The sequence below is a fragment of the Heptranchias perlo genome, chromosome 22, assembly GCF_035084215.1.
Source record: "Heptranchias perlo isolate sHepPer1 chromosome 22, sHepPer1.hap1, whole genome shotgun sequence".
NCBI lineage: Eukaryota > Metazoa > Chordata > Chondrichthyes > Hexanchiformes > Hexanchidae > Heptranchias > Heptranchias perlo.
In genome coordinates, this window is record NC_090346.1 from 15,888,955 (window position 1) to 15,916,888 (window position 27,934).

At 42.1% G+C, this 27,934-nt stretch overlaps 1 protein-coding gene across 1 annotated transcript in view; it reads right to left on the bottom strand.

Annotated features, from left to right (window-relative positions):
* The window catches only part of LOC137340518 (probable helicase with zinc finger domain), a 223,433-nt gene that overhangs the window by 159,784 nt on the left and 35,715 nt on the right, over positions 1–27,934 (bottom strand). The window contains exons 10-17 of the mRNA XM_068003017.1: positions 26,300–26,407; positions 24,900–25,197; positions 23,706–23,973; positions 20,135–20,474; positions 18,438–18,565; positions 17,206–17,385; positions 14,816–14,917; positions 13,898–14,076 (exon numbers count right to left, since the gene is read on the bottom strand). Coding sequence (XP_067859118.1) covers positions 13,898–14,076; positions 14,816–14,917; positions 17,206–17,385; positions 18,438–18,565; positions 20,135–20,474; positions 23,706–23,973; positions 24,900–25,197; positions 26,300–26,407 — 1,603 coding nt within the window. The remainder of the gene's footprint in view (positions 1–13,897; positions 14,077–14,815; positions 14,918–17,205; positions 17,386–18,437; positions 18,566–20,134; positions 20,475–23,705; positions 23,974–24,899; positions 25,198–26,299; positions 26,408–27,934) is intronic.

Consider the following 27,934-nt stretch of genomic DNA (forward strand, 5'->3'; position numbering starts at 1 on the left):
TGTATGCATCTTTAATGCTACATTAATTAAAAATTTGCACCGGCCAATTTTTGCAGGAATTTAAAATAAACTACAAGTTGGAAAGCTGCAGAAGTCTTGCAGAATCTGTAGTCTTTTGTAACCACAGTCTATTTCTCATATATGTTGTAAATTTTCCTCCAGAAGATCCTATCCAGTGTACGAGCTACAGATGCACTGCAGCAAGTCACCAAGGCTTCTTCAGCAGTACCTCCCAAACCTGCAACCTCCACCACCTAGAAGGACAAGGATAGCAGGTGCATGGGAACACCATCACCTCCAAGTTCCCCTCCCAGCCACACACCATTCTGATTTGGACATATGTCGGCCGTTCCTTCATCGTTGCTGGGTCAAAATCCAAGAACTCCCTACCTAACAGCACTGTGGGAGCACCTTCACCACACAGACTGCAGTGATTCAAGAAAAAGGCCCACCACCACTTTCTCAGGAGCACCAGGGATGGGCAATAAATGCTAGCCTTGCCAGCGATGCCCACATCCTGCAAATAAATAAACGAATTACTTTCTTAGACTGATTTTTCAGAAAAGTACTGAACTTGCACTTGATCCGAAAACAAACAGATGTTTCACCCTCCATCAGGCAAGCTCTCTGCTGCTACACTGAGGGAACAATACTGCATGAGTAAAGTCTGACCTCATGTAAAACACTAGCCGTGCTCTTTAGCATATGTTGTTCCTCAACATCACCCGGGGACAGCATCATTGGCAGGTAATCCCTCATTAGACACTTATGAATTTACCTCTTCAGCTTTTCAACAATAAAGCTGACAACTGAACTCTGTATCCAAATGGCAACAAAATCCTGTTCTACATGATAAGTTGCAACACAGAATATTCACTAATAACTAGAAGTTGGTTCTATTGGTGCAGAATGCAGCCAGCTGTAGCAGTGCATTAGTTATCGTGAAACAAGAGGTATTATGCAAAAACAGAAGAAAAAGTATCAGGCCCAACAACTCTTTTTTTTATGGTTCAACCGCGCCGAATATTTTCCTCCAGAAACATAACCAATTACCTCTTGAACCCATTTACAGTGTCTGCTTCAATGGCCTTACCTGGTAATTTATTCCATTACCTGATTAACCTTTGGGTGAAAACTTCTGCCTGACTTCAATTTCTATTTTAACATTTAAACTTGCGTCCTCTGGTATTCAAAATTCACAAAGGTGGATAATTTGCTTGGATCAACTTTAATTCTCTTCATAATTTTCAAAACATCAATTAGACATATTTTTAAACTTTGACCTTGTAACTGCTACCTCACTTCGGGCCATGTGAACCCCAAATAGTGAACACACCAACATAACAGTCCCATACCACATAACAGCTCATATGTCCTGTACTACATGTGTCTCACAAATATTGCAAACAGGGGGAACAAGAGACGTTCTCTGTTCAAAAGACATAACCAAGACATGTCTGAATCATACTCTGTTCCCCCATCCCATGCCCCAATTTAGTGTCGTAGTATACCATATATTGCCAGCACTGACACAGACTAGGTCTCACTCACTTTCCTAGGCAAAGGGGGCACTGAAGCCCTGGGGGGCAGCAATGGAGCAGTGAGGGACATTAAAAAAAAGTGCATAAAAATTTTTTTAAATCTGTACTGTTCATAATGAATACTGGTTGTTCAATTTTATTTTTTTTTAAGTTCACAGTCCTAAAATAGATAGTTGCTTTGTCTTTAAATAACACTAACACGTGCTATTAGCCTCTTCTTGTGCAAAGCCAACAATGCTGCTCATCCCCCCAAAGAGTAATCTAAAACAAGCATCGATTTGTGTAGCTTGATCAATCGTTATCAAGCTGACACTGCATCAGCCCTGCCAATCAACATGTCCTATTATCCTGAGGTCAAAAACATTTGGACTGCTCTACAAAAAAAAACAATTGATAACAGCCAAGGAAAGCCGCCCAAATTAATTTGGAAAATCAGAGGATGAAGCCCATTTACCAGATGGAAAACAATTCGCAACTCCTGCATAAAACCAACTTTTTGAATGCGTGCACAAACAGATCTGCAACATAAAGATGTTTGCTGAAAGTGCATAAACCTAAGTCTGAGATTAATCTTCAACTGCAAAAAGTACTCATTGCACTATTATATAGTGTACATATCATTAGAATTGCCAACTTGTAAAAGGGACGGTGACCTTGTATATGGAATGGTAGCTCTTGCAAAGCATTCGAAAGTCAGTAATTAGTTGAACCAATTCCTGATTCAGCAAATAACAGAGGGTATGATTTTTTGGGGGGTCTGGAAAGGAAGTAAATGAATTCAATCAGATCCGGTTCTGAAACTGGAGGTGGGCAAATGAACCAACTAAATGGTCCGAGTGAAGATTTCTTACTCTGCCTGTAATGCAGTGTTGTCCAATGGAAATAGACGACCAGCCACAGGTTACGGTGACACTGTTTTAGTCGCTTGCACTCATTTTAGTAGAAAATGCCTCACACACGACGTATTTCATGTGTATATTTACTTAATAAACATCTACCACCATTCAATACAAAACTTTGCAGATTTTCTCTTTCACCAAAGTCTGGAATTCTGGCATGGATTTATCAGACACAACACATCTTTGAGCAGCTTCTCGGTTTTTGTCCAGCAGTTACGAGCAGTACTTTGACTTCATCAGAGCAATCACTGAGAATGTTGACGCGCCGGGAGGCTCCAGGCCCCACTCTCCTTCCAGTACACAGCCGGATGCTGCTTACCATTTGCCATCATGTGCCTTATTGGAGCTGCTCATTATTGGTTGAGCTTGCTTTCTTCTGGTCTGGAGCAGTTATTCCGATTAGTCGAGCTGACCATGACACCTCCCCTTTCCATACAATGTTGTTGGTGTTTCCATCGTGCGTAAATCCAGTGTTTTTACACGTTTAACACACCATTTTAGCAGATAACTAATAAGCAGTAACCAAAGAAGTAAAGCGCACACAACGAGCAAAAAACACTTGCACACTGTGCTTTTCGTCTTACCATTTTACCAACAAACGCACAAAAAGTACACATGTATAAAATGGGCAAATGTGAATATTGAGTTCATATGCCCAACCACTGTGTCTTTTGTTCATTTTTTAATCTAATCAAAAATGAAATCAGCTGCATCTGAATTCTCAATTAGCCACATGGTAGGTGGCCAACATATTGGACAACACTGCTGTAATGGACCTACTATGATGTTCAATTGGTCAACTGTTGCTCGTCTGCACATTCATCAAGTGATAAAGGTACAACTGGTGACCCATTCCTGCGGAAATCAATAGCCATCTATGCCCCTCACAATAACTGTTACTGATCTCGCTCCAAAAACTCAAACTGAAGAATGCTGTCACAACAAACTCCACAGTATACACACTTATAAAAACACTTATAAAAATTCAAAGTGATAATCTCATCTGAAGTTTCAGTTGATGCTAATAAACAACTCAAGCTCCATTCCAAAAGGTAAAGGACATCATCTGACATCTCCTTAATGACATTACAGCCTTTAACTCACTTCATGGTTTCCACTATCCTATTTTAATTGTGGAAGGAGCAACTAAAGCAAAATAACTCTCCAGAAATAACCAGCCTTTGCTTCAGGAGAATTAAATAATGAAAAAATAGCAGTGTAGCCTGAACCTAGTGTAAAATAGGATGTAAACATTGAGAATTGAAATGTCCAAGTATGTCTACTTTCACAATAGGAATAGTCGTCAGATTAAATCAAGTTGTCAAAAGTGCTTTTGTTTCCTTGTCCTAGATTTCCTACCTTCCCTGCAAAACGTAGCATGAACAAAATCGAAGTATTAAATGGACATTGGAGCTTTTATCTCGAGTGGCTGAGGAGACAGGGGTGTATCTTGCTTTTAGAATGATCTGCTAACAATGAATAGTGCTTCAGCAAATGACACAAACCGATACTGAAAAGGGAGGTAAGATACACATTTGAGTTGGACAGCAGCTTGTTTATAACTTTTTATTAAGTATATGAAAAGTTCAAATATTAAGTTGATTACCTTAAGGGGAGAAGAAAATGATTTTGTGCAGCACAAGCTATTTATTTTCTGCAAATTCCCTTCCCACACAAATAAAGGAGTCTTTTTTTCTGTCAATGATTATCCTGTTCACTTAACTTTCCTTTATTTAATAAGACAACATCCAGGCTTGGGCTGATAAGTGGCAAGTAACATTCGCACCAGACAAGTGTCAGGCAACGACCATCTCCAACAAGAGAGAATCTAACCACCTCTCCTTGACATTCAACGGCATGACCATCGCCGAATCCCCAACTATCAACATCCTGGGGGTCACCATTGACCAGAAACTTAACTGGACCAGCCACATAAATACTGTGGCTACAAGAGCAGGTCAGAGGCTGGGTATTCTGCGGTGAGTGACTCACCTCCTGACTCCCCAAAGCCATCCACCATCTCCAAGGCACAAGTCAGGAGTGTGATGGAATACTCTCCACCTGCCTGGATGAGTGCAGCTCCAACAACACTCAAGAAGCTCGACACCATCCAGGACAAAGCAGCCCGCTTGATTGGCACCCCATCCATCACCCTAAACATTCACTCCCTCCATTACCGGCGCACAGTGGCTGCAGTGTGTACATTCCACAGGTCGTACTGCAGCAACTCGCCAAGACTTCTTCGAAAGCACCTCCCAAACCCGCGACCTCTCCTACCTAGAAGGACAAGGGCAGCAGGCACATCGGATCAACACCACCTGCACATTCCCCTCCAAGTCACACACCATCCCACGTGGAAATATATCACCATTCTTTCATCGTTGCTGGGTCAAAATCCTGGAACTCCCGACCTAACAGCACTGTGGGAGAACCTTCACCACACGGACTGCAGCGGTTCAAGAAGGCAGCTCACCACCACCTGCTTAAGGGCAATTAGGGATGGGCAATAAAAATGCTGGCCTTGCCAGTGATGCCCACATCCCATGAACAAATTTTTAAAAAGTTTTTGAATAAAACATTATTCTAAGTAGAACATCTGACTTTTAAAAAAATATATTTTAGGCACACAAATTTAGAGGGGGGCAGGAACAATACAATTTCTAATTCATTTCCAGCTTCAAATGACTTCCATAAGCTATTTGAACTTTGTTCCTGTGGCTTACGATGTTATCTATAACCCCTTAATCTAAATTCAGTTTTAGATGGCTCCCTACTCTTAATAACTCTGCACAAGTGATAGTACTGTGACTTTTATTGAGGGCCTCCAACAATATCATAAATTGCTAGATTAAAATGCAGCTTGCTTCTCACTTGCAATCAAATGTTCTACGATTCATTATAAACTATAAACTATAAACCATGCCACTGGCAATTAATTACAGTGCTACAATACACTTACTTAGGGCTATATTTTCAGCATGGATCAGTTGGTAGCACTCTCACCTGGGTTCAATCCCACAACAGGACTTCAGCACATAATCTGGGGTGACACTTTACTGCAGGATGTCAGAGATGCCATCTTTTGGATGTGATGTTAAACTGAGGCCCCATGCCTGTACAGGTGGACATAGAAGAACCCATGACACTACATGAAGGAGAGCACGGAATTCGACCAACACTTCCAAAATAGATTAATCGATCATTTATCTCACCAGCTGTTTGTGAAACCTTGCTGTTGGCAAATTGGCCGCCAAATTTATCTACATAACAAGTGACGGTACTTCAGACTAATTCACAGGATGTGAAGCACTGAAACATCCTGAGGACACAAGGCGCCAGATAAATGCAAGTCCATTCCTTCTTACGAAAGCCTAACATCATCACTGCACAATAACGCCACTGCAGAACACCAAGAATAACGGACACCTACGAGAGAGGTGCAAACTGTACTGTGATGCACACAGAGAGTCATAGAAAGTTATGGCACAGAAGGTGGCCATTCGGCCCATCGTGTCCATGCCGGCAGAAAAAGAGCTCTCCAGTTTAATCCCACTTCCCAGCACTTGGTCCATAGCCCAGTAGGTTACGGCACTTCAAGTGCACATCCAAGTACTTTTTCAATGAGTTGAGGGTTTTTGCCTCTACCACCCTTTCAGGCAGTGAGTTCCAGACCCCCACCACCCTCTGGGTGAAAATATTTCTCCTCAGCTCCCCTCTAATCCTTCTACCAATTACTTTGAATCGATGCCCCCTGGTCATTGACCCCTCTTCCAAGGGAAATAGGTCCTCCCTATCCATTCTATCTCGTCCCATCATAATTTTATACACTTCAATTAAATCTCCCCTCAGCCTCTTTTGTTCCTAAGAAAACAACACCAGCCTATCCAATCTATTCTCATAACTAAAATTCTCCAGCCTTGGCAACATTCTCATAAATCTCCTCTGTACCCTCTCTAGTGCAATCACATCTTTCCTGTAATGTGGTGACCAGAACTGTACACAGTATAACAAGCTGTGGCCTAACCAATGTTTTATACAGTTCTAGCATAACCTCCCTGCTGTTACATTCAATGCCTTGGCTAATAAAGGAAAGTATCCCGTACACCTTGACCATCTTATCTACCTGTCCTGCTACCTTCAGGGATCTGTGGACACGACCTCCAAGGTCCCGTTGTTTCTCTACACCTCTCAGTATCCTATCATTTATTGTGTACTCCCTTGCCTTGTTTACCCTCCCCAAATGCATTTCCTCACATTTCTCTGGATTGAATTCCATTTGCCACCTTTCTGCCCACCTGACCAGTCCACTGATATCTTCCTTCAGTCTACAGCTTTCCTCCTCACAATCAACCACACGGCCAATTTTTGTATCATCTGCAACTTCTTGATCAAGCCCCCAACATTCAAGTCCAAATCATTAATATATACCACAAAAAGCAAGGGACCTAGTACTGAGCCTTGCAGAACCCCACTGGAAACAGCCTTCCAGTCGCAAAAACACCCATCAATCATTACCATTTGTTCCTGCCACTAAGCCAATTTTGGATCCAACGGGTTTTTACGTTTTTGACCTTGTCAAAAGCCTTGCTAAAATCCATGTACACTACATGAAATGCACTACCCTCTTCAACCCTCCTTGATACCTCCTCAAAAAATTCAATCAAGTTAGTCCTTGATTAATCCATGCCTTTCTAAATGACCGTTCATTCTGTCTCTCGGAATTGATTCCAGTAATTTGCCCACCACCGAGGTTAGACTGACTGGCCTGTAATTACGAGGTCTATCCTTTTCTCCCTTTTTAAACAACGATGCAACATTAGCAGTCCTCCAATCCTCCAGCACCATGCCTGTCGCCAGGGAGGATCGGAAAATGATCGCCTTTAAACAGCCACCCAACCTCAAACAGACCATTGTTCGCAGCAAGTTACCCAGTTTTCAGGAGAACAGCGTCCACGACACCACACAACCCTGCCACGGCAACCTCTGCAAGACATGCCAGATCATCGACACGGATACCACCATCACACGAGAGGACACCACCCACCAGGTACATGGTTCATACTCCTGTGACTCGGCCAACGTTGTCTACCTCATACGTTGCAGGAGAGGATGCCCCGGAGCATGGTACATTGGCGAGACCATGCAGACGCTGCGACAACGGATGAACGGACACCGCGCAACAATCGCCAGACAGGAGGGTTCCCTCCCAGTCGGGGAACACTTTAGCAGTCAAGGACATTCAGCCACCGATCTTCGGGTAAGCGTTCTCCAAGGCGGCCTTCGAGACACACGACAACGCAAAATCGTCGAGCAGAAGTTGATAGCTAAGTTCCGCACCCATGAGGACGGCCTCAACCGGGATCTTGGGTTCATGTCACGCTACACGTAACCCCACCAGCAAAAAGGGGAAAAAAAATTATGTTTTTAATATTCCCTCTCTCTCTCTGCCATTTGGGTTTCTTTCTGTCTGTCTGTGTAATTGACACAATGTATATCCAGTGTACTGGGACGTGCTGTTGTCCGTGACTGGCCTGTTTGAATAACAACGACACCTTTTCATTGGTGTGATGCTGTCCCAGCCTTGTATAAGATATGCGATTTGAGAACCTTTTCACTCATTCACCTGACGAAGGGGATAATCTCCGAAAGCTTGTGATTTTAAAATAAATTTGTTGGACTATAACCTGGTGTTGTAAGATTCCTTACATTTATCTTTTTTGTGGTCCAAGTCTAGGAAAATGCTTGCTTTCTCATGGAACAGTATCTGTCGAGAAGAGCATCATGAGAGGCACTTGATCACCACTCACCACTGCCCTACAGTACCATGGTAGGCTTGGCACTCGGAACCGCGCACAAAATTAAACCTGCATTCCAGCACTGCCATGATACAGTGCACTGATGATCCAATGCATATACATACAGGCACACACAAACAAAGACACACACGCACACAAGTTCTTCAAGGATCTTTTTGCAAATAATTAAATATGGCTGTTAAAAGCAGGAATGCCTGACTTGCTAGACTCAACCAGTTTTTGCATCAGAAAAATCAATAGTAATACAAATAAGATTAGTCGAGTATGAACATTGTTCTTTTCAATTAATTTCTTCAATAAAAAAGCTGATGAATTCCTGAGAACAGAAGCTGACACTTGTACTTTGAAAGATAAGTGCAATACAAAAGATACCTTATAAGAACAAAATTAAATCAAGTATTAATTTTAACTTCTAAATCAACATGTTTATGTACTTGACACCTCACATCCCATGAATAGGTGGAAGAAGAATAAAGGGCTGAAGGGATATGGGAACAGGGTGGGTAAATATGATTGGAACTATTTCTTGCATGGAGGGTAAATGCTGACACAGACTGGGTGGGTCGAATGTCCCGCTTCGTATTATATCTTCTATGCAGCTTTGAAGCAAAAGGTTTAACTGCTGACCATAGGATACCATAAACAGTTACACTGAAGACTAGTTGTGACTTATATTGCAATTAGTAGCACTCCATGGTATTTTAACCTGAGGTCACCAAAACCAATGTCCTCAAAGGGAACTAAACCCAAGCAGCCAACATATTTCTAATTTTTCTCGAGAAATGTCTCTCAGTGACATGTTTCTTTTGTTCCTGTGACGAGAGCAGTCTGGTTGTTCTCCGCTTTATTCCTCCTGAGTTGCGATGACACTCATTTTTTTTAAAGTTATCTTTGTCACTAAGGACTAAATCTTCCTATGGAAAGCATTCCTCCCATGTTGTCTGACTTGATAATTTCATCAAGATAATTTTTGCAGCAGGAAGACTTTACACCAGAAAGAGTAAAATAAGAGGCTTCTGAGCAAGGGACGGAAGTCAAGGAGGCTCAGTCAAAAAAAAAGAGATCAATAGATTGGCAACAGGTCCAAGAAATAGCAGAGAAAACATCACAAGATAACCCTTAAAAGGAATGGGGAGTAAAGACTGAATTCACTTACTTAAGAATGGTTTCTACTTTTGTAAACAGAAGTTGACAATAAACTGAAATCAGAAGCACTTAGTAGATTCAGCTTGTAGATTCTAATCTATTTTGCCTTGCCGAAGAGTCAGCTGCTGAAACAGATACCAACATGCCAAATCCTATATAAACACCCAACTTTTAATGTGTTATTGGCAACTAGGGTCCCGATTTGAACATTTTTTTGATTTTGTTTATATGCCTCATGTAACCATTCAAAAAAATGTTGTTACCGTTGCACTTCACTGTGAAAGGAGATACTAGAAACAGACAGAAATCACAATTCCAGTTAGCACTGTACAGGCTGCAACTGGAATCAGATCAAAAATACCCTGAAAGGGATGTTTAATTATCAACCATGACGTCAAGTATGCGAAGGCTAACTCTGGGCTTCAAACAAATTATTTGGTAATTCTTAATTGTTCCTTGGTAGCATCATTATTCAAGAAGAAAGTGAAAAACTGGTTATACACCTCCGGATATAGAAGGTTTGAAAATGAAGCACTGTAACAACAAAAAAGGTAAAATCAAGGGAATGAAAAGGTAAAACTTGGCACTGACTGCCTGTAATTAGACTTACCTAGACAACAGCTTAAGGGTTTATTAATTTGCAATCCATTTCACCTAGATTAGCAGCCCTGCTTTTTGCTTCTGTTTAATGGCTTGGCGCAGTCATTTCTTTTGAAGTTGCTGCTTATAAGATCAGTGAAACATCAAGGTTTAGCTTTTCATTCTCTCATTTTCAAACATTCTACAATTTCTAGTGTAGAACGAGCTTTCAATGTCTCGAAAGCCACCTAATGCACAGGATATCCTGTGACAATTCATATTTATCATCTCATTAGCACAGGAAAAACAAGTTTTGAAGTTTAATCCTGGTATCCAACTGTTTGTGAATAAACTCTAACATCACATCTTCATTGAAAATGCTGGAAATAAATAGAGGAAAAAGAATGGCTGCACCTGAAACATGAACCTTTCATTGGTACTGATGAAGAGCCACACCTGAAACATTAACCTACGTTCTCTCTCTCTCTCTCAGATACTGGCTGATGTATTATATATTACCAATATTTTGTATTTTTATTTCAGATTTCCAACATTTGCAGTCTAATTTATAAGCCAACTCTAAATAAGTTACTCCTTAAGTTTAGCTTGCAATTTCACCCTCTGGCTCTTGAAACCTAATTTTGTGTAAAATCCTTCTCAAAATATCAATTTGCTTCATTATTTAAAAATTTGGATGGTGCTCTCTTCCCCTCCACCATCTTTAATGCCCTCACAGGAAGAGACTAGTTTTGTCAGCAACTCTTCGTAGCTCAATTAGCTAAATCTTTTTATCACCTTCAATGTCCTTCTTCACATTCATTCTTTTAAGTGTCAATTTGGCCCAATGGTAACACTTCTACTTGAGTCATAAGATTGTGGATTCAAGCCCCACTCCAGGGACTTAAGCATGTGATCTATGCTAACAATTCAGCACAGTACTGAGGGAGTTCTGCATTATTGGAGGGGCAGTCCTTCAGATGGGACATTAAACGAGGCCCTCTCTGCCAATTCAGGTGAACGTAAACTATTCAAACAAATACATGAAATTCTTCCAATGTCCTGGCCAATATCTGACCTCAACTAACACCACCAAAACAGATTAATTGGTCATTTATCTCATTGATGTTTGTGGGACCTTACAGTGTGCAAATTGCCTGCCACTTTTGCCTACATTACAACATTGACTTTTTTTTTCATTCGTTCATGGGATGTGGGCGTTGCATGCAAGGCCAACATTTATTGCCCATCCCTAATTATCCTCGAGAAGGCGGTGGTGAGACCCCTTCTTGAACCGCTGCAGTCCATGAGATGAAGGTTCTTCCACAGTGCTGTTAGGGAGAGAGTTCCAGGATTTTGACCCAGCGACGATGAAGGAACGGTGATATATTTCCAAGTCGGGATGGTGTGTGACTTGGAGGGGAACGTGCAGATGGTGTAGTTCCCACGTGCCTGCTGCCCTTGTCCTTCTAGGTGGTAGAGGTCGTGGGTTTGGGAGGTGCTGTCGAAGAAGTCTTGGCGAGTTGCTGCAGTACATCCTGTGAATGGTACACACTGCAGCCACGGTGCACCGGTGGTGAAGGGAGTGAATGTTTAGGGTGGTGGATGGGATGCCAATCAAGCGGGCTGCTTTGTCCTGGATGGTGTCGAGCTTCTTGAGTGTTGTTGGAGCTGCACTCATCCAGGCAAGTGGAGAGATGGTTGAAAAGTTTTGGGGAGTCAGGAGGTGAGTCATTCACCGCAGAATACCCAGCCTCTGACTGCTCGGGTAGCCACAGTATTTGTGTGGCTGGTCCAGTTAAGTTTCTGGTCAATGGTGACCCCCAGGATGTTGATGGTGGGGGATTCGGTGATGGTACTGCCGTTGAACATCATCAAGGGGAGGTGGTTAGACTCTCCTGTTGGAGATGGCCATTGCCTGGCACTTATCTGGCGCAAATGTTACTTGCCACTTATCAGCCCAAGCCTGGATGTCGTCCAGGTCTTGCTGCATGCGGGCACAGACTGCTTCATTATCTGAGGGGTTGCGAATGGAACTGAACACTGTGCAATCATCAGCGAACATCCCCATTTCTGACCTTATGATGGAGGGAAGGTCATTGATGAAGCAGCTGAAGGTGGTGGGGCCGAGGGCACTGCCCTGAGGAACTCTTGCAGCAATGTCCTGGGGCTGAGATGATTGGCCTCCAACAACCACTACCATCTTCCTTTGTGCTAGTTATGGCTCCAGCCACTGGAGAGTTTTCCCCCCGATTCCCATTGACTTTAATTTTACAAGGGCTCCTTGGTGCCACACTCAGTCAAATGCTGCCTTGATGTCAAGTGCAGTTATTCTCACCTCACCTCTGGAATTCAGCTTTTTTAATCCATGTTTGGACCAAGGCTGTAATGAGTTCTGGAGCCGAGTGGTCCTGGCAGAACCCAAACTGAGCATCGGTGAGCAGGTTATTGGTAAGTGCCGCTTGATAGCACTGTTGATGACCCTTCCATCACCTTGCTGATGATTGAGAGTAGACTGATGGGGCGGTAATTGGTCGGATTGGATTTCTCCTGCTTTTTGTGGACAGGACATACCTGGGCATTTTTCCACATTGTCAAGTAGATGCCAGTGTTGTAGCTGTACCGGAACAGTTTGGCTAGAGGCACGGCTACACTGAAAAATAATTAATTGATTCCGAAGTGCTTCAGGATGTCTTGAGGATGTGATAAGGTGCTACATACATGAAAGTTCTTCCTTCTTTATTGCACCTATATCTTTTTAAACATTCAAGAGTACTAATACTTCAGCTTCCTGTGAACACAATTCAGATATCGCAACTAAATTCAAGACAGTAACTATTAGATGCAAAACACAAATCTATATGACAAATCATTCTTGAGGCAGTTTCCTGCCTTGTGAGATTTGGATTTAGATTGAAGCTTACGGAAAATGCGTGAATTTAGAACAAATGGGAACAGTTTGATCTGATCAAATTCCAATCTTGAATCAGGTTGATCTTCAGAAAAAAAAATTCCCTTCTAACATTTTCTGTACTCTTCCAGTTTCTTTTGCACTATTCTCAGCTAGAATAATAAGCAAGTTGGTTTCAGACATTTGTAGAGAACCATTCTGTAATCAAACACTTGTTTTGCTTTCTCTCACTCTTTCCATTGGGAAGCTCCATGCCTCCCTTCATCTCCCCCAGAGAATCCAGCTAAGATTGGTATTTGATCAAGCAGGGAAACCATGCATGCCAGAACCACTCCTACTGCTCCAATACCACAGAGCGTTAGCAGTGTTTGTTTCACATATCCATTTATCTGCAACTCCACACATTACCAACAGATCAGCAAGAGTAGGCAATTCTCACGGTGCTGTTAATATTCATTCTGCTATGGTTTCCTGCTGCAGAGCACATAACATACAAAAGTTGTAAACGATATCTGTGCAAGTATAAAATTACAAAATACAACCCATTGCCATAATCATAATCATGCTCATCATTTCTATTGGAACATTTTCATGAGCTTCCATGAAATACTGCTTTTGTTACAATTTCATTACTCAACTGCTGCAAGATCAGGAAGCAGGTGAACAGCCCTGAATGCTTCTAACTTTTTATTATTTACTGAAAATACATTGTGATAAGTGCCACAAAAAGTCATGGGTAGGAAAGTGCTGAAAGTCCTTATTCTCACTTGTGGGAATGGCCTTCGAACTCACTTGAGTTGCTGGACCACTCTCACTATCGGGAAAGCGAACAGCATTTCCTGGTTCCCAGGGAGCAGCCTCTCTTCCTGATCTGCACAGTTCGAGCAGTTTCTTTTATTTTTATTTTAAAGCAGTGTTAGAAGGACCTCTAGTGGTGGGGAAATAAATGCATCAAAGATAAATTTGTGCAGACAAATAATGAAAGTTTTGAGCACGGTGTTAACGTACCATGTTGCAGGTCAGCACAACAGAGGTATTTTGATGAACTCACAGTTGTCACAACCACTTGGCACCTGAGTACGTCCTCTTTCCTCGGCAGCAAGAACGAAGACTGGTTCCGAGCAATTAGACAATAGCGCTGTACTGTGGGATGCACAGTTTTCACACACTTGTTCTTGTGATAAATTCTGGAAAAGAAGGTCGAGTTTCTTTTTTAAAAAATCGACAGCCCAAATACTTTTGAATTAATGGTAGAATTAGCTTCAGGGAATGCATTCAAATGTAAGCAAAATCTGACCCCAACCATTCTGCAGCAAGGTGACATTACGCACTAATCTATTACTACTTTTAGAAAAAGGGGTGCATTCTGTGCTTAAATGTAAACATTCCTTTCTATATCCCTGACATAATGGGTCAGCACATTTGGCCATTCAATTAAATATTAATGGATGAAGCCCACAGGCAGGGCCATCAGTGATATATATGCCTTGTAAATAAGAAATCATAGGATTTGCCGTGACTTTACAACTGAAAGTAAATAGATAAACACGATGAAAAAATCTTGAAGGTTTCAAGTGAAGAACAGAGAAATGAGAGCAGAGCAGGGAAATGAGATCAGAGTAGATGGCTCCTGTGGGAGAGCCAGCTACAATGTGACAAATGGTCTCCTTCTGTAGCAAAGTTTTCATGATTCTATCCCACCCACACTTATTCAACTAAGAAGTGGATATTTGGTGTCTCTTATGAAGACACAGCAAAGCTTTCCTCTTTCCCCTGCTCACAGGAGGGCAGCAATGTTGCCAATTCCTACTGAAAAGGTCACAAATCTATTAATTACTCGGTAGGGGGGGCTAAACGTGTAGGGATTTTTGCCAGGACTAGAAACTGGCAGCGTATTGCTGATGTTTTAGTGGATGCTGTCCTCACCTGAGAAGTCTAATATCACTGGCATCGTTCTCAAAAATAGGAGAGAGGTAGTCCTTTATGAAATTGTCTGCTGCAGTATCTGAATGTGTACAGAACAGAATCCTGAGACAGGAAGAAACACAAATGTGAGTCATTTGTAAAATGAAAATGTGACACATTATACCTCAAAATTTATTACAGCACACTTTGTGTTCACCGTCGCCATCTCCTCTTGCCCTCCGTCCTAAACGAAAACTGATTTCCTATACCATAGGACCTTTCCTCGCCAGGAAGATTCAGCTCCCAGAGGTTCTTTTTTTTAATCATTCATGGGATGTGGGCGTCGCTGGCAAGGCCAGCATTTATTGCCCATCCCTAATTGCCCACGAGAAGGTGATGGAGAGCCGCCTTCTCGAACCACAGCAGTCCATGTGGTGAAGGTTCCCCCACAGTGCTGTTAGGAAGGGAGTTCTAGGATTTTGACCCAGCGACGATGAAGGAACGGTGATATATTTCCAAGTCGGGATGGTATGTGACTTGGAGGGGAACGTGCAGGTGGTGTTGTTCCCACGGGCCTGCTGCCCTTGTCCTTCTAGGTGGTAGAGGTCGCGGGTTTGGGAGGTGCTGTCGAAGAAGCCTTGCAAGTTGCTGCAGTTCATCCTGTAGATGGTACACACTGCAGCCACGGTGCACCGGTGGTGAAGGGAGTGAATATTTAGGGTGGTGAATGGGGTGCCAATCACGCCAGCTGCTTTGTCTTGGATGGTGTCGAGCTTCTTGAGTGTTGTTGGAGCTGCACTCATCCAAGCAAGTGGAGAGTATTCCATCACACTCCTGACTTGTGCCTTGTAGATGGTGGAAAGGCTTTGGAGAGTCAGGAGGTGAGTCACTCGCCACAGAATACCCAGCCTCTGACATGCTCTTGTAGCCACAGTATTTATGTGGCTGGTCCAGTTAAGTTTCTGGTCAATGGTGACCCTAGAATGTTGACGGTGGGGGATTCGGTGATGGTAATGCCGTCCAATGTCAAGGGGAGGTGGTTAGACTCTCTCTTGTTGGAGATGGTCATTGCCTGGCACTTGTCTGGCGCAAATGTTACTTGCCACTTATCAGCCCAAGCCTGGATGTTGTCCAGGTCTTGCTGCATGCGGGCATGGACTGCTTCATTATTTGAGGGGTTGCGAATGGAACTGAATACTGTGCAATCATCAGCGAACATCCCCATTTCTGACCTTATGATGGAGGGAAGGTTATTAATGAAGCAGCTGAAGATGGTTGGGCTTAGGACACTACCCTGAGGAACTCTTGCAGCAATGTCCTGGGGCTGAGATGATTGGCCTCCAACAATCACTACCATCTTCCTTTGTGCTAGGTATGACTTCAGCCACTGGAGAGTTTTCCCCGATTCCCACTGACTTCAATATTACTCGGGCTCCTTGGTGCCACACTCAGTCAAATGCTGCCTTGACGTCAAAGGCAGTCACTCTCACCTCACCTCTGGAATTCAGCTCTTTTGTCCACGTTTGGACCAAGGCTGTAACGAGGACTGGAGTTGAGTGGTCCTGGCGGAATCCAAACTGAGCATCGGTGAGCAGTTTCTTGGTGAGTAAGTGCCGCTTGATAGCACTGTTGATAACACCTTCCATCACTTTGCTGATGATTGAGAGTAGACTGATGGAGCGGAAATTGGCCAGATTGGATTTCTCCTGCTTTTTGTGGACAGGATATACCTGGGCAATTTTCCACTTTGTTGGGTAGATGCCAGTATTGTAGCTGTACTGGAACAGCTTGGCTAGAGGCACAGCTAATTTTGGAGCACAAGTCTTCAGCACTACAGCCGGGATGTTGTCGGGGCCCATAGCCTTTGCTGTATTCAGTGCACTCAGTCATTTCTTGATATCACATGAAGTGAATCGAATCGGCTGAAGACCAGAAATGCCAATTATCGGTTTCTGTTGAGTTTGTTGGTCCCAGCTGGAATGTTAGCGAGGCCAAAGTTGGCTTTAGCACCGCATGGACAGGGAAGCAGGGGGAAGGAGAAAACATGCACACAGCCAGGATTCCCACTCGTCATTACTACTTGATGATCCCTGCCAGAAGTGTACACGCAGACGCTGCAATCCACTTCAGCACAGCCAAATAACCTGTCAACACTCAGTGTGTAGTTTCACAGATTTGAAGAAGATACTTGAGGTGAGGTTCCAGAAAACAGCTATTTCCCATATGCCTACATGAATCACCATCCGAAGAAATGGGCAAGGATAGAAAACGAGAGAAAATTGGTTAACAAGGCAAAATAACCTAGAAAGTATTCCCTTATCTGTTCATCAAGGAAACTAGCACAATTCTAAAACACTTCAACATTTGCCCGTTTGTGCATCACTCACGTCGAACCATCAACTTCACTCTACCTTTTGTCAGAGTCTTTCACCAATTGCTTGACTGACTGTGCCAAAGTGAACGTTTTCCCGGTACCGCACGGACCAGTCACGAGAATCGGTGGGAGACTGAACGACACGGGGGCTGTAGTAACGCCAGCTGCTTTCCTCTGTTTGGAGTTCAGCCTTGGATCCAGCTGCTTTTCCCAGTCTCTGAGACAAAAGGGAGACCATCATGATCAAAGTTAGATGTACATTTGTTTCACATCGACACCATTGTCTTATTTTTCCATAGCTACAAAAGAGGGAAAAAAGTCTATTTACTAGAAACAAAAAAAAAATTTAAGTACCAATTTCGAGATTCAGTACCATGCCAATCTTCCCACAACATACCACAACAACGTGCATTTATATAGTGCCTTTAACATAGAAAAACTTCACAAGGTGCTTCACAGGGGCGTAAGAAAAAAGAAATGCCTCGTCATAAGGTTTTAGCGTGTAGTTCAATCCGCACCCTTTCATTTCAGTGATACTGGCAAAACCCATCCATAACTGAAAAAATGCAACGCAAATACGATCTAAATCTTTCTCCAGAACATGCCCTTAAAATTGAAAAGTAAAGCTTATTTGACCTAGCAAGACTATCAGAGGCCATAGCCATGTTGTTTATACCCTACAACACAAGGCCACAGGGCTGATAGCAGCTGACCTTCAACAATTTTGTGAGGGAGGAAGAGGCAAGAGAAAAATCACCAACAGTTCAGGTCACCACAACCCAAAGTGGATGTAATTGCTGGGACTCAAGAACAGGAATTAGGCAGCATGTAAGAATGGGTTATTATTTCTCTAATATAGCTAATTCAACAAGATAATTAATTGTCTGCTCTCCGCTGTAAACGGACATCATTACAAGGCTTTTTATAAACTGTTGTTGCAAAGTATAACTAACAGAGTGATATGGAGGTACTTTCTGTCTAAGTATTGGTTCATTTTCATAGCGAAAGCAGAGCCATTCTTGCATTTTCTGAGGATATAGTATCAGTGTCGCCATTTCTGAAACAGCCTTAAATATTGCTGATTCAAGAACCATTATAATTTTGATTACCTTAGTTACGTTTCTCCTCTTCTCCTCCTCCTCCTCGACCTATCCCATCACTCAAAAATCAGAACTCATTCATGATACTTTAGTACTGGATACAAATAAGCTATTAAGGAAAGCACTGCATTTGGCAGCCACTGAAAAATACGCCAAAGGTGTTCTATACCTGTCTGGCAGATCAAGTGTCAGAAGAGATGAAATGTCTGGGGAGACCAAGCTACAGTCTTTAAGATTATCTAAAGCGAGGTGCATCTCACAGAGAGGCAAACGGTTCAACTGAAACTGCAGCTCCACCTGTTGGAAGAGCCAAGAGATCAATAAGCAATTCGAAAACATTTATAAAAAAAAGACAAAATAGATCTCCGAGAAAGCTCATACAAGCAATATCTATGAGTTTTATCTCAGTATCTCCCAGTTCCACAGTAAGCAAAAGGGGAGAAAAACCCTCTGTCTCCTGTTTTATTTTTTCAAAGCACAAGTAAGCTGGACAGTACTAGTGTCTCACCATTGCAATGTTCTTTTTTTGAGGGTCACAATGCAAGATGACCATTGAATACAGAGCCCACGCTCTCGATGGAGACAAATACTGAACTGAAATGTGTTATTTTTACAGCATAAAACCCCTGTTTGCCGTTTTACAGATTCAAAGCAGCAATATCTAATTTTATTTCTGCACAGCAGTCAATGACAGACATCCAACCCGCTGGTTTTATATCAGGTAAAGCAGCAGTGGAAATGGCAGATTTGTTCATAATACAAAACTTTTGGCAAAAGGGCTTGAGATTATTTGTGGAATATAGCAAATGCTGCAGAAAAACTGAGAAAGAACAGAATACTGAGCACATTATAAAACAACAGTGTGTACAAGTGTGCTACAAGCATCCTTATATTTTACAAAACCAAAAACATTACAGAATTTGATTTTTCCTCCAGACAGTAATATACTCATCAAAACAGCTTATTTACTGGCAATCCATAATGAGAGAGGGGGACTTGTAAAAATTGTCTTTTCCCCCTAAATTATTTTGCTCCCATCAACATTATGGGAATATCACAAACCAGGCATACATTTCAAGAGATAACAGCGACTTCGGAATTTATCTCCCAAACATTTTAAGAGTAAAACTCAAATATTTGTTAACCTTGGCCATCTTATGACTGAGCTCCCTTGGTTCGCTAGAAGACTCTTATTAAGTTGAAGACTTTAATTTCTAGCTTTACTGCCCTTCCATCAATGTGACATCATCACAGACCCATATCCTGCAAGTTTAGGCTTATGCCAGGTCTTAAAATCGCTAAGTGGATGACCAGCAGTAAATGGAATTCAATTTGCCTAGGTGCAAATGCTGCATATCAGAATTTTTTGTAACACTCTGCATGACCGTTGTCGAAAGAGCTAAGGACACAACTGAAGGAAATCTACTGGTGCTAATAGATTTAGTGCTTTACATAGCCAGTCAACATGAAATAGCGATCAACAAACTAAATGGAACAGAGTTAACACCAAATCAGTAGAGTACAAGTCAGAGGATATCATGCTAAAACTGTTCAAGCAGTTGAAGTGGCAGTCAGACCACATCTTGAGTGAAAGCATTCAGTTTTAGTCACTTAGACTAATGATTCAAAGATGATAACATCAAATAGGGCTGCTAACCACCTTTCTGAGAGTTGTAATGTAGCATGTTTTTAAATACACGTGAAATATAAATTACACGTGATTAGTTTTACAGATGAATGCTGAAGACAAGGCCTTTTAAAACCTTCAATGATGTTAACTTTACATTTGCTGCTGTGGCGTTTAATGGGTTGTGCGCGAGGCAAACATTTTTCAGCTTTAAGCATACAAATTTCATAAAAACTGACCTCTATATCTCTCTCCGGTCGAAGTTTCAAATCTTCACAGCACTCTTTGGAGAGCCTTAGCAGCATACACTCCCTGGACCTGTCTTCCACGAGTGCTTCGTACACTTTCTCCTTATTCCCCTGATTCAATCCAAGACCCTTTTTTTTGCTGAGGGGAATCAACAGAACACTGGTGACTTTTTCCATCACCAGTCTCCCAGCAGCAGTGTCTTTGGTTATCACAGTATCACTCAACAAAACACAAGCAAACAGTTGACCGTTCTGGACATGCCGAGCAGCACCATGATTGCCAGGAACCGCATAGGATGTCGTTATGTGCAAATTTGCTTTGATATTAAACCTAGGACAAAGAAGAAAAACTTTAAAATAACTGAAGAACAACACTTTTTTTTTAAATCAGCTACATAGTGATATTTCCCCCATCTTGTTGCCCTCCAAGGTGATCTACAGAATAATGGATGATTCTCGTACACAAAGTAGTAATCTAAATGTGGGATTTCAACATTGTCACAGAACACAACAGCAAAGCTCAAATGGCTGATAGCCATCTGAGCCTAAAAATTAGATAAGCCTTTATTTGAATCATTTCACCCCTTTCCCTCCTTCTCTGCTCAAGACCCTGACTCTTGCCAAGTTCCATGCATACTTTCCAGTAACTTGTTCAGTATAAATGATACCTGAAGGTAATTAAGTCAAACTCAATTTGTAGTTTTGTTGGAGTAACAGGAAGCAAGAACACAATGTGTAATTTAACACATCAAACTCTACTTCTGAACACTTGCATGCAAGAGTTCAAACAGCTTAGCCTCAGACACCCCTTTCTTCCTCCCCTCCAAAAAAATGGAACTCCAAAAAAGAAATGGGTTCCCAACAGAGGCCAATCTTCAAAACTGCATTCAAAAATCTATACACTCCTGGCACATTTTGTTGTAAATTTTAAATTTAGCTGTTGGAGGTCGCTGGATGCTGGCTCAGCGAGTTTATCCAGTGAGTCGCTGAGCCATACAGACAGAAAGGTTCTGGGTCTGTACACATGTAGCTGAAATCAGCAGGGCCAGTGGTAGACACACTGCAATTAGTGTCAGCACCCTGGGTTAAGGTCGTCAAAAAAAGTCAGGATTGCAAACATGATGTCAATGTGCATTTGTGGATAACAGCAGGCATGGCTGTGACAGATCGACAAGGTCAAATAGCCTGCCAACACTCACTATGCTCACACATGAGTTATGGGCACGGGTTGAGACACTAGGTGAACAGAGCCCAGGCCTTCAGGAGAGGAAGCAAGGGAAGAAAATTGGCAAAGGAAAATAGGTGAGGAAAATAAAATTAGGATAACCACTTTCCAGAATCATAGAATGGTTACATCAGGGAAGGAGGCCATTCCTGCCCGTTGAGTCCATGCTGGCTCTCTGCAAGAACATTCCAGCTAGTCCCACTCCGCCGCCCTTCAATTTTTTCCCTTCAAGTACTTATCCAATTCCATTTTGAAGGCCATTATTGAATCTGCCTCCACCACCCCCTCAGGCAATGCATTCCAGATCCTAGCCACTCGCTGTGTAAAAAAGTTTTTTCTCCTGTCGCCTTTGATTCTTTTGCCAATCACCTTAAATCTGTGTCCTCTGGTTCTTGACTCCTCCGCCAATGGGAACAGTTTCTCTCTGTCTACTCTGTCTAGACCCTTCATGATTTTGAATACCTCTATCAAATCTCTTCTCAACCTTCTCTGCTATAAGGAGAACAACCCCAGGTTCTCCAGTCTATCCACATAACTAAAGTCCCTCATCCCTGGAATCATTCTAGTAAATCTCTTCTGCACCCTCTCTAAGGCCTTCACATCCTTCTTAAAGTGCAGAGCACACAACTGGACACAATACTCCAGTTGTGGCCAAACCAGTGTTTTATAAAGGTTCATCATAACTTCCTTGCTTTTATGCTCTATGCCTCTATTTATAAACTGCTAACTGCTTTCTCAACCTGCCCTGCCACCTTCTACAATTTGTGCACATATATCCCGAGATCTCTCTGTTCCTGCACCCTTTAGTTTATATTACCTCTCCTCGTTCTTCCTACCGAAATGTATCATTTCACACTTTTCTGCGTTGACTTGACACCTATTCCACCAGCCTGTCTATGTCCTCTTGATTTCTATCATTATCCTCCTCACTGTTCACTATCCTTCCAAGTTTTGTGTCATCTGCAAATTTTGAAATTGTGCCCTGTACACCCAGGTCCAAGTCATTAATATATATCAAAAAAAGCAAAGGTCCCAGTACCGATCCCCGGGAAACACCACTTGTACACCTCCCTCCAGTCCGAAAAACAAACGTTCACCACTACTCTCTGTTTCCTATTATTTAGCCAATTTCTAATCCATGCTGCCCCTGCCCCTTTTATTCCATGGGCTTCAACTTCGCTGACAAGCCTATTATGCGGCACTTATCAAACGCCTTTTGGAAGTCCATATACACATTAATTGCATTGTCCTCATCGAACCTCTCTGTTACCTCATCAAAAAACTTATCAAGTTGGTTAAACATGATTTGTCTCTTACAAATCCACGCTGGCTTTCCTTAATCAATCCACATTTGTCCAAGTGACTGTTATTTTTGTCCCAGATTATCGTTTCTAAAAGTTTCCCCACTACAGAGATTAAACTGACTGGCCTGTACCTGCTGGGTTTATCCCTACACCCTTTATTAAACAAGGGAGTAAACATTCGCAATTCTCCAGTCCTCTGGCACCATCCCCGTATCTAAGGATGATTGGATGATTATGGCCAATACAATTTCCACCCGTACTTCCCTCAGCAGCCTTGGATGCATCCCTTTCACCTGGTGACTTATCTACTTGAAGTACAACTAGCCTTCTAGTACCTCCTCCATCAATTTTTAGCCCGTCTGGTATCTCAACTACCTCTTCACTTGGTGTGACTTTGGCTGCATCTTCTTCCTTGGTGAAGACAGATACAAAGTACTTATTTAGTATCTCAGCCATGCCCTCTGCCTCCATGCATAGGTCATCTTTTTGGTCCCTAATCCCCTAATCCATCCCACCCCTCCTCTCACTATCCGTTTACTGTTTACGTGCCTATAGAAGACTTTTGGATAACCTTTTATGTTAGCCACCAGTCTATTCTCATATTCTCTCTTTGCCCCTGTTATTTCCTTTTTTTGCCTCCCCTCTGAACTTTCTATATTCAGCCTGGTTCTCACTTGTATTATCAACCTGGCATGTCATATGCCCCTTTTTTCTGCTTCATCTTACTCTCTACCTCTTGTGTCATTCAGGGAGCTCTGGTTTTAGTTGCCCTACCTTTCTCCCTCGTGGGAATATATCTAGACTGTACCTGAACCATCTCCTCTTTAAAGGCTGCCCATTGTTGAATTACAGTTTTGCCTGCCAATCTTTGATTCCAATTTATCCGGGCCAGATCCGTTCTCATTCCATCTGGGGAAATCTTGAGCCCAGCCATCCCAGGATAAGGGATCAGATTGTATGTGACACACACAAGTTCTCAAAGTTTCATTAAAATCACCGAGCCTTCATGTTTCCCTTTGTGTGAAGCCCTTACTTGCTTATATCTTTATTTTGTGCATTTTCCTCTATGTAAAGAAGATCGTGGAAGCGAGAATGATAGTTGTGTCTGTTCAAGGCTTTGTCCAGGACTGACCGGGTGAACAATTGATCAGCAGCAGCAGGAATCTGATAGGTTACCAGCAGTGTCAGATCAAGATCAGACTGCTCCTGAGGTCGAAAATCAACCACTTGTTTACAGGTCGCATCCCAGCGCTGCGATGTTGTTAGGGATTGCTGCTGATGCTGTAGCAATGCCTCTGTACCTGTCAAAAAAAAAATCCATTTAAATACAACAATTAAATGGTTTCTCGTCTTCCTTTTCCATCTTGCCAAGGAACAGAGACTCAGAGCCTTCACAATACAATACATTTCTCCTTCATACAATAGCTACAAAATCATTTTCTACTGATTCTTATGATTGAAGTCAAACCAGGGAAAAGACCCAAGAATATAGGAGAAAGAAAAATGCGGTCAGTCAATCCATCTCACCCCATCACCCACTGGCAACAGGCCCTTCAGCTACCTTAACCTTGTTTGAAATTCCTTCCCCCAAAACCCTCTACTGTCTCACCATCTTACAAACCTTCTCGAAACCTCGCCCTTCGACCAAGCTTTCAGGCAACTCTCCTAACTCTCGCACCATGGGTCTCTGTCCATTCCTTTTATCTACTTCTTTCCTCCTCCCTTTTTTCTAAAAAGCTGGCATGTGTTCTGCAGTAAAGGTGACATACGAATGCAAGTTGTTGTTGTAGTATTACAGTCCTGGAACTAATGCGCTATGCAATACATCAATGACACAAACCAACATCCGACACTCCAGCTTGGGACCACTCCCCTATACTGCAGTCACAAACTTGAGGGTGCCACTTATGTACCTCATTTTGCAGAACTTCGAATACCTATATATTATTTCATGGTGTTGAAATCATGGCTAATCGCACCATCTCCTACTCAAACTCATTCTTTCCAGAACTTCAAAACTGTGGAGGTCCTAACCTCCTGTTTTCCCTTCCTCTTACAACCTTCAGGTTTTTAAAACCCAAGCTGTGCACCACCTAGTCACTGTTTCCCAATTTATCTTGTCTTCTACTTTATTCAAACTCGATTGTATCCAACAGTAGGAGTCATGGCCCTTCACCTTAGTTTCTTAGTTTTAAAAAAAGGCAAACTGTGAAAACCAACTAAATACCTTTATCTGACAGTGCAGACACAGTAACTGTCTGCATCAGCACCGGCTCTGATCCAAAGTCAAAAAATATGATTTGCTGAAAATTTCCGAAGACTTCTGAAGAAAATTTGACTACAATTTGGTAAACGTGTTCCTCAATCCTGTTCTGGCCGCTTGAATCTCGACTCCACTCTTGACATTTAGATGATATCGAATATGGATGGAGACTGTCAGAGTCACCAGCAGCAATGGAAGCAATGTGGAAGCATGGCGTGTAGGCATTACTCAGAAATGCAACCTGATGAAGCAACCGTGGAGGCTGTTGGAAAATAAACAAGGACTTTATTACAATAAATTTGCACAGTGCTATTCTTATAAAACAGGTACAAAGTATTCCAAACACTTTTGTCCAGTTTTAACGTTTTAAGTAGTGAACGCTGATGACATCGGAAAATGGGTTATGAACCCGAGAACGTCTATCTATAATGTATTAAAAATCTCATGTCTGCGCACACTAGCATACAAAATTTTACTTCCTTTTGTCAACTTTTTCCATTATAAACTCTTAGGCCCATGTTTATAATGAAAACTGCCTGTGCAAACTTTTCACAATGTAATTAATACTTCCTGCCAGTGTAACACTGTCATGCTTCATTTTTGCAACTCCCAATTCCTCAGCCTGCACTGCGGAGAACCACCTACACATCAACCAACTTTACTTGTCATCGTGTATGTTTTGCTCTATAACTATAAATTATATAAAATCTAAGTATATGAAATAAAAGGACAGAAAGTAGGACTTCAAAATAGGGTCTTAATTATGTCCGAGTGCCCTGGTCCAATTCTCCTTAGGACCCACAGCCTTTTGGTATCTCACTCCAGTAGCCAATCCAGACAGTAACCGATGGCAGGTTGCTCAACAATGGAGAGAACCACAGTTCATGTGATCCTGTTCTCACCCGATGTCCACACACAATTTTCAGCAGGCCGTCGTTGCCTGTGCAACAGTACCTCAACAAGGAGTCAGCACTTTCAAGAGGGAAGGAGAGAAATTTGGCAGGGGGGGGGATTATTACTGCTGGTGCTTACGTTCTTGATGTGAACTTACAGCAGTCTCAGTCCTTGGTGGTGGAACAGGGAGCAGTGAAGAATTCTGATCCCACCCTGCTCATGAGAACATTTCATTTTCTTTAACTCTGAAGACTGACTAAAAGCAGAAACACGGAGTGATTTTTCCTTTCTCTAGTTGGCCGTAAAGGCCAATTGTAGCCCCCAACGACTAGACCTGACCAAGATCCTTCATTCATGAGTCAGCCATCATTCCTTAGCCTAATTTTATAAAATATGTAGCAACATTGTAAGTATGCAAGTGAGCTGAAAATAACTTCAGTTTTTTTGAAAAGCCCCCTGATTGAACTTACATCACAAGTAAAAGCAAATGTCCACGCAAACTCATATTTTCTGCCATCAGAGACCTGATTCAGCTCATGACTGCATTCTACTCGCACACCGTCAACAGCCCCATTCACCTAGTGAAGAAAATCACAAACAAATAATCAAACAACATAGCAAATAGTTCGTACCCACTTTGGCCTCATGCTGACTTTGGAATGCAGAGATCACAATTCATGTCCATCTGTACATCATTGATTTTTAAACTGCAGTACCCAAACCCTAGAAAATTCTGAGATTATAAGATTTCTGTCAGTCACTTATCGGATTTCTTTGTTTGTTGACTAGCACATTATTTTTGTGTAAAAAAAACGTTTTCTGCAATAATAGCACTGTTCTCCTTTAGTTGGCTGAAACTGTCTTTTGGGAATTAGGTCTGGCGTACCCAGGAGGGTGGCAATATTAACAAGGGTTTCCTGCACATAGTTTTTAAAATACACTGCTGTACATCTACAGTACATACTGAAAATTAAGGTAAAATGTCACCCCAGTCTGGTACAGTGTGATTTGAGAGTCTCCTTGGCAGCTCCAGTACATGTACAGCACTGTACACATCGGGCAAAGGGAACAATTCACTGCCATCTGTTCTTGTACAATTTATGTGTGTTTCAGTATCAGCTCCTGTGCATATACAGTACACACTGGGTATTTTGTATGCCCACCATAGCAAAGAAACAGACATTTGGAAGAAGAAACTATGGTGGAAATACTGGAACCACAAGTTAAAAGTACTTTTTTCTGGGTTGCTGGGATACAAGGGAAAGCAATTTTTTTTTAAACAAAAAAATTAAACTAACAAGTTGGTTCTAAGACGGACAATGAGGACATCTGATTTGCTAACCTTGAATCTCCATCACTCATGTTTTCATTTTTTTTCCCTTGACCTAAAGCTTACTAAATTTATCTGTTCTTTTTAATTTTTGATAGATCACGTAGAATCTGGACACCACCATATGGTGGCAGTCGTGGTTTATTGAAAAAGCTCTATGCAATTCATAGTTACATTTTATCACAGCACCACTCAGTGGAAAGAATCTGGACTAGACATGTTTCCCACTGGTTAAGACAGGAAATATCAAATCCAAACCTTAGAACAATGAAGTTTGTTCTATCAGCTTCAGGACCACATCTATCTAGAGAAATCCTAACTTCCCCATTGTACCATCCAATTGCTTCTTAAATCTCCCCAGTGTCCATTAACTCCCTCAATGATTGTCGGTGTCTCCCAAATCTCTTCCCTCGTCTCTCTCCTATCATGGGCCTTAAGCAGACTTTCCAACAGAGAAGATCCCACCAACAGTTTTAGAGTTTGTGAATTATGAACACGTAAAGCTCTGTCCTGCTAACCTTTGCCAAGAAATCCATATCTAATTACCAACATACAAACATGACCGGCAAGAAAAGACCACCTGGTCCATCAAGCCTGCCCCACACAGTCGCAACCATGCCTGAAGCATTATGGTTAGACACCCCCTGCCCACCAGCAGCCATGGAATCTCCTGGAAGAAGCAAAAAAAATGGGAAAAAACTACATAGTGATTAAGTCCATAAGCTGCTAAACTAACAGGGGCTGTCTGCAGTTACAAAACCTTACCTTGAATATG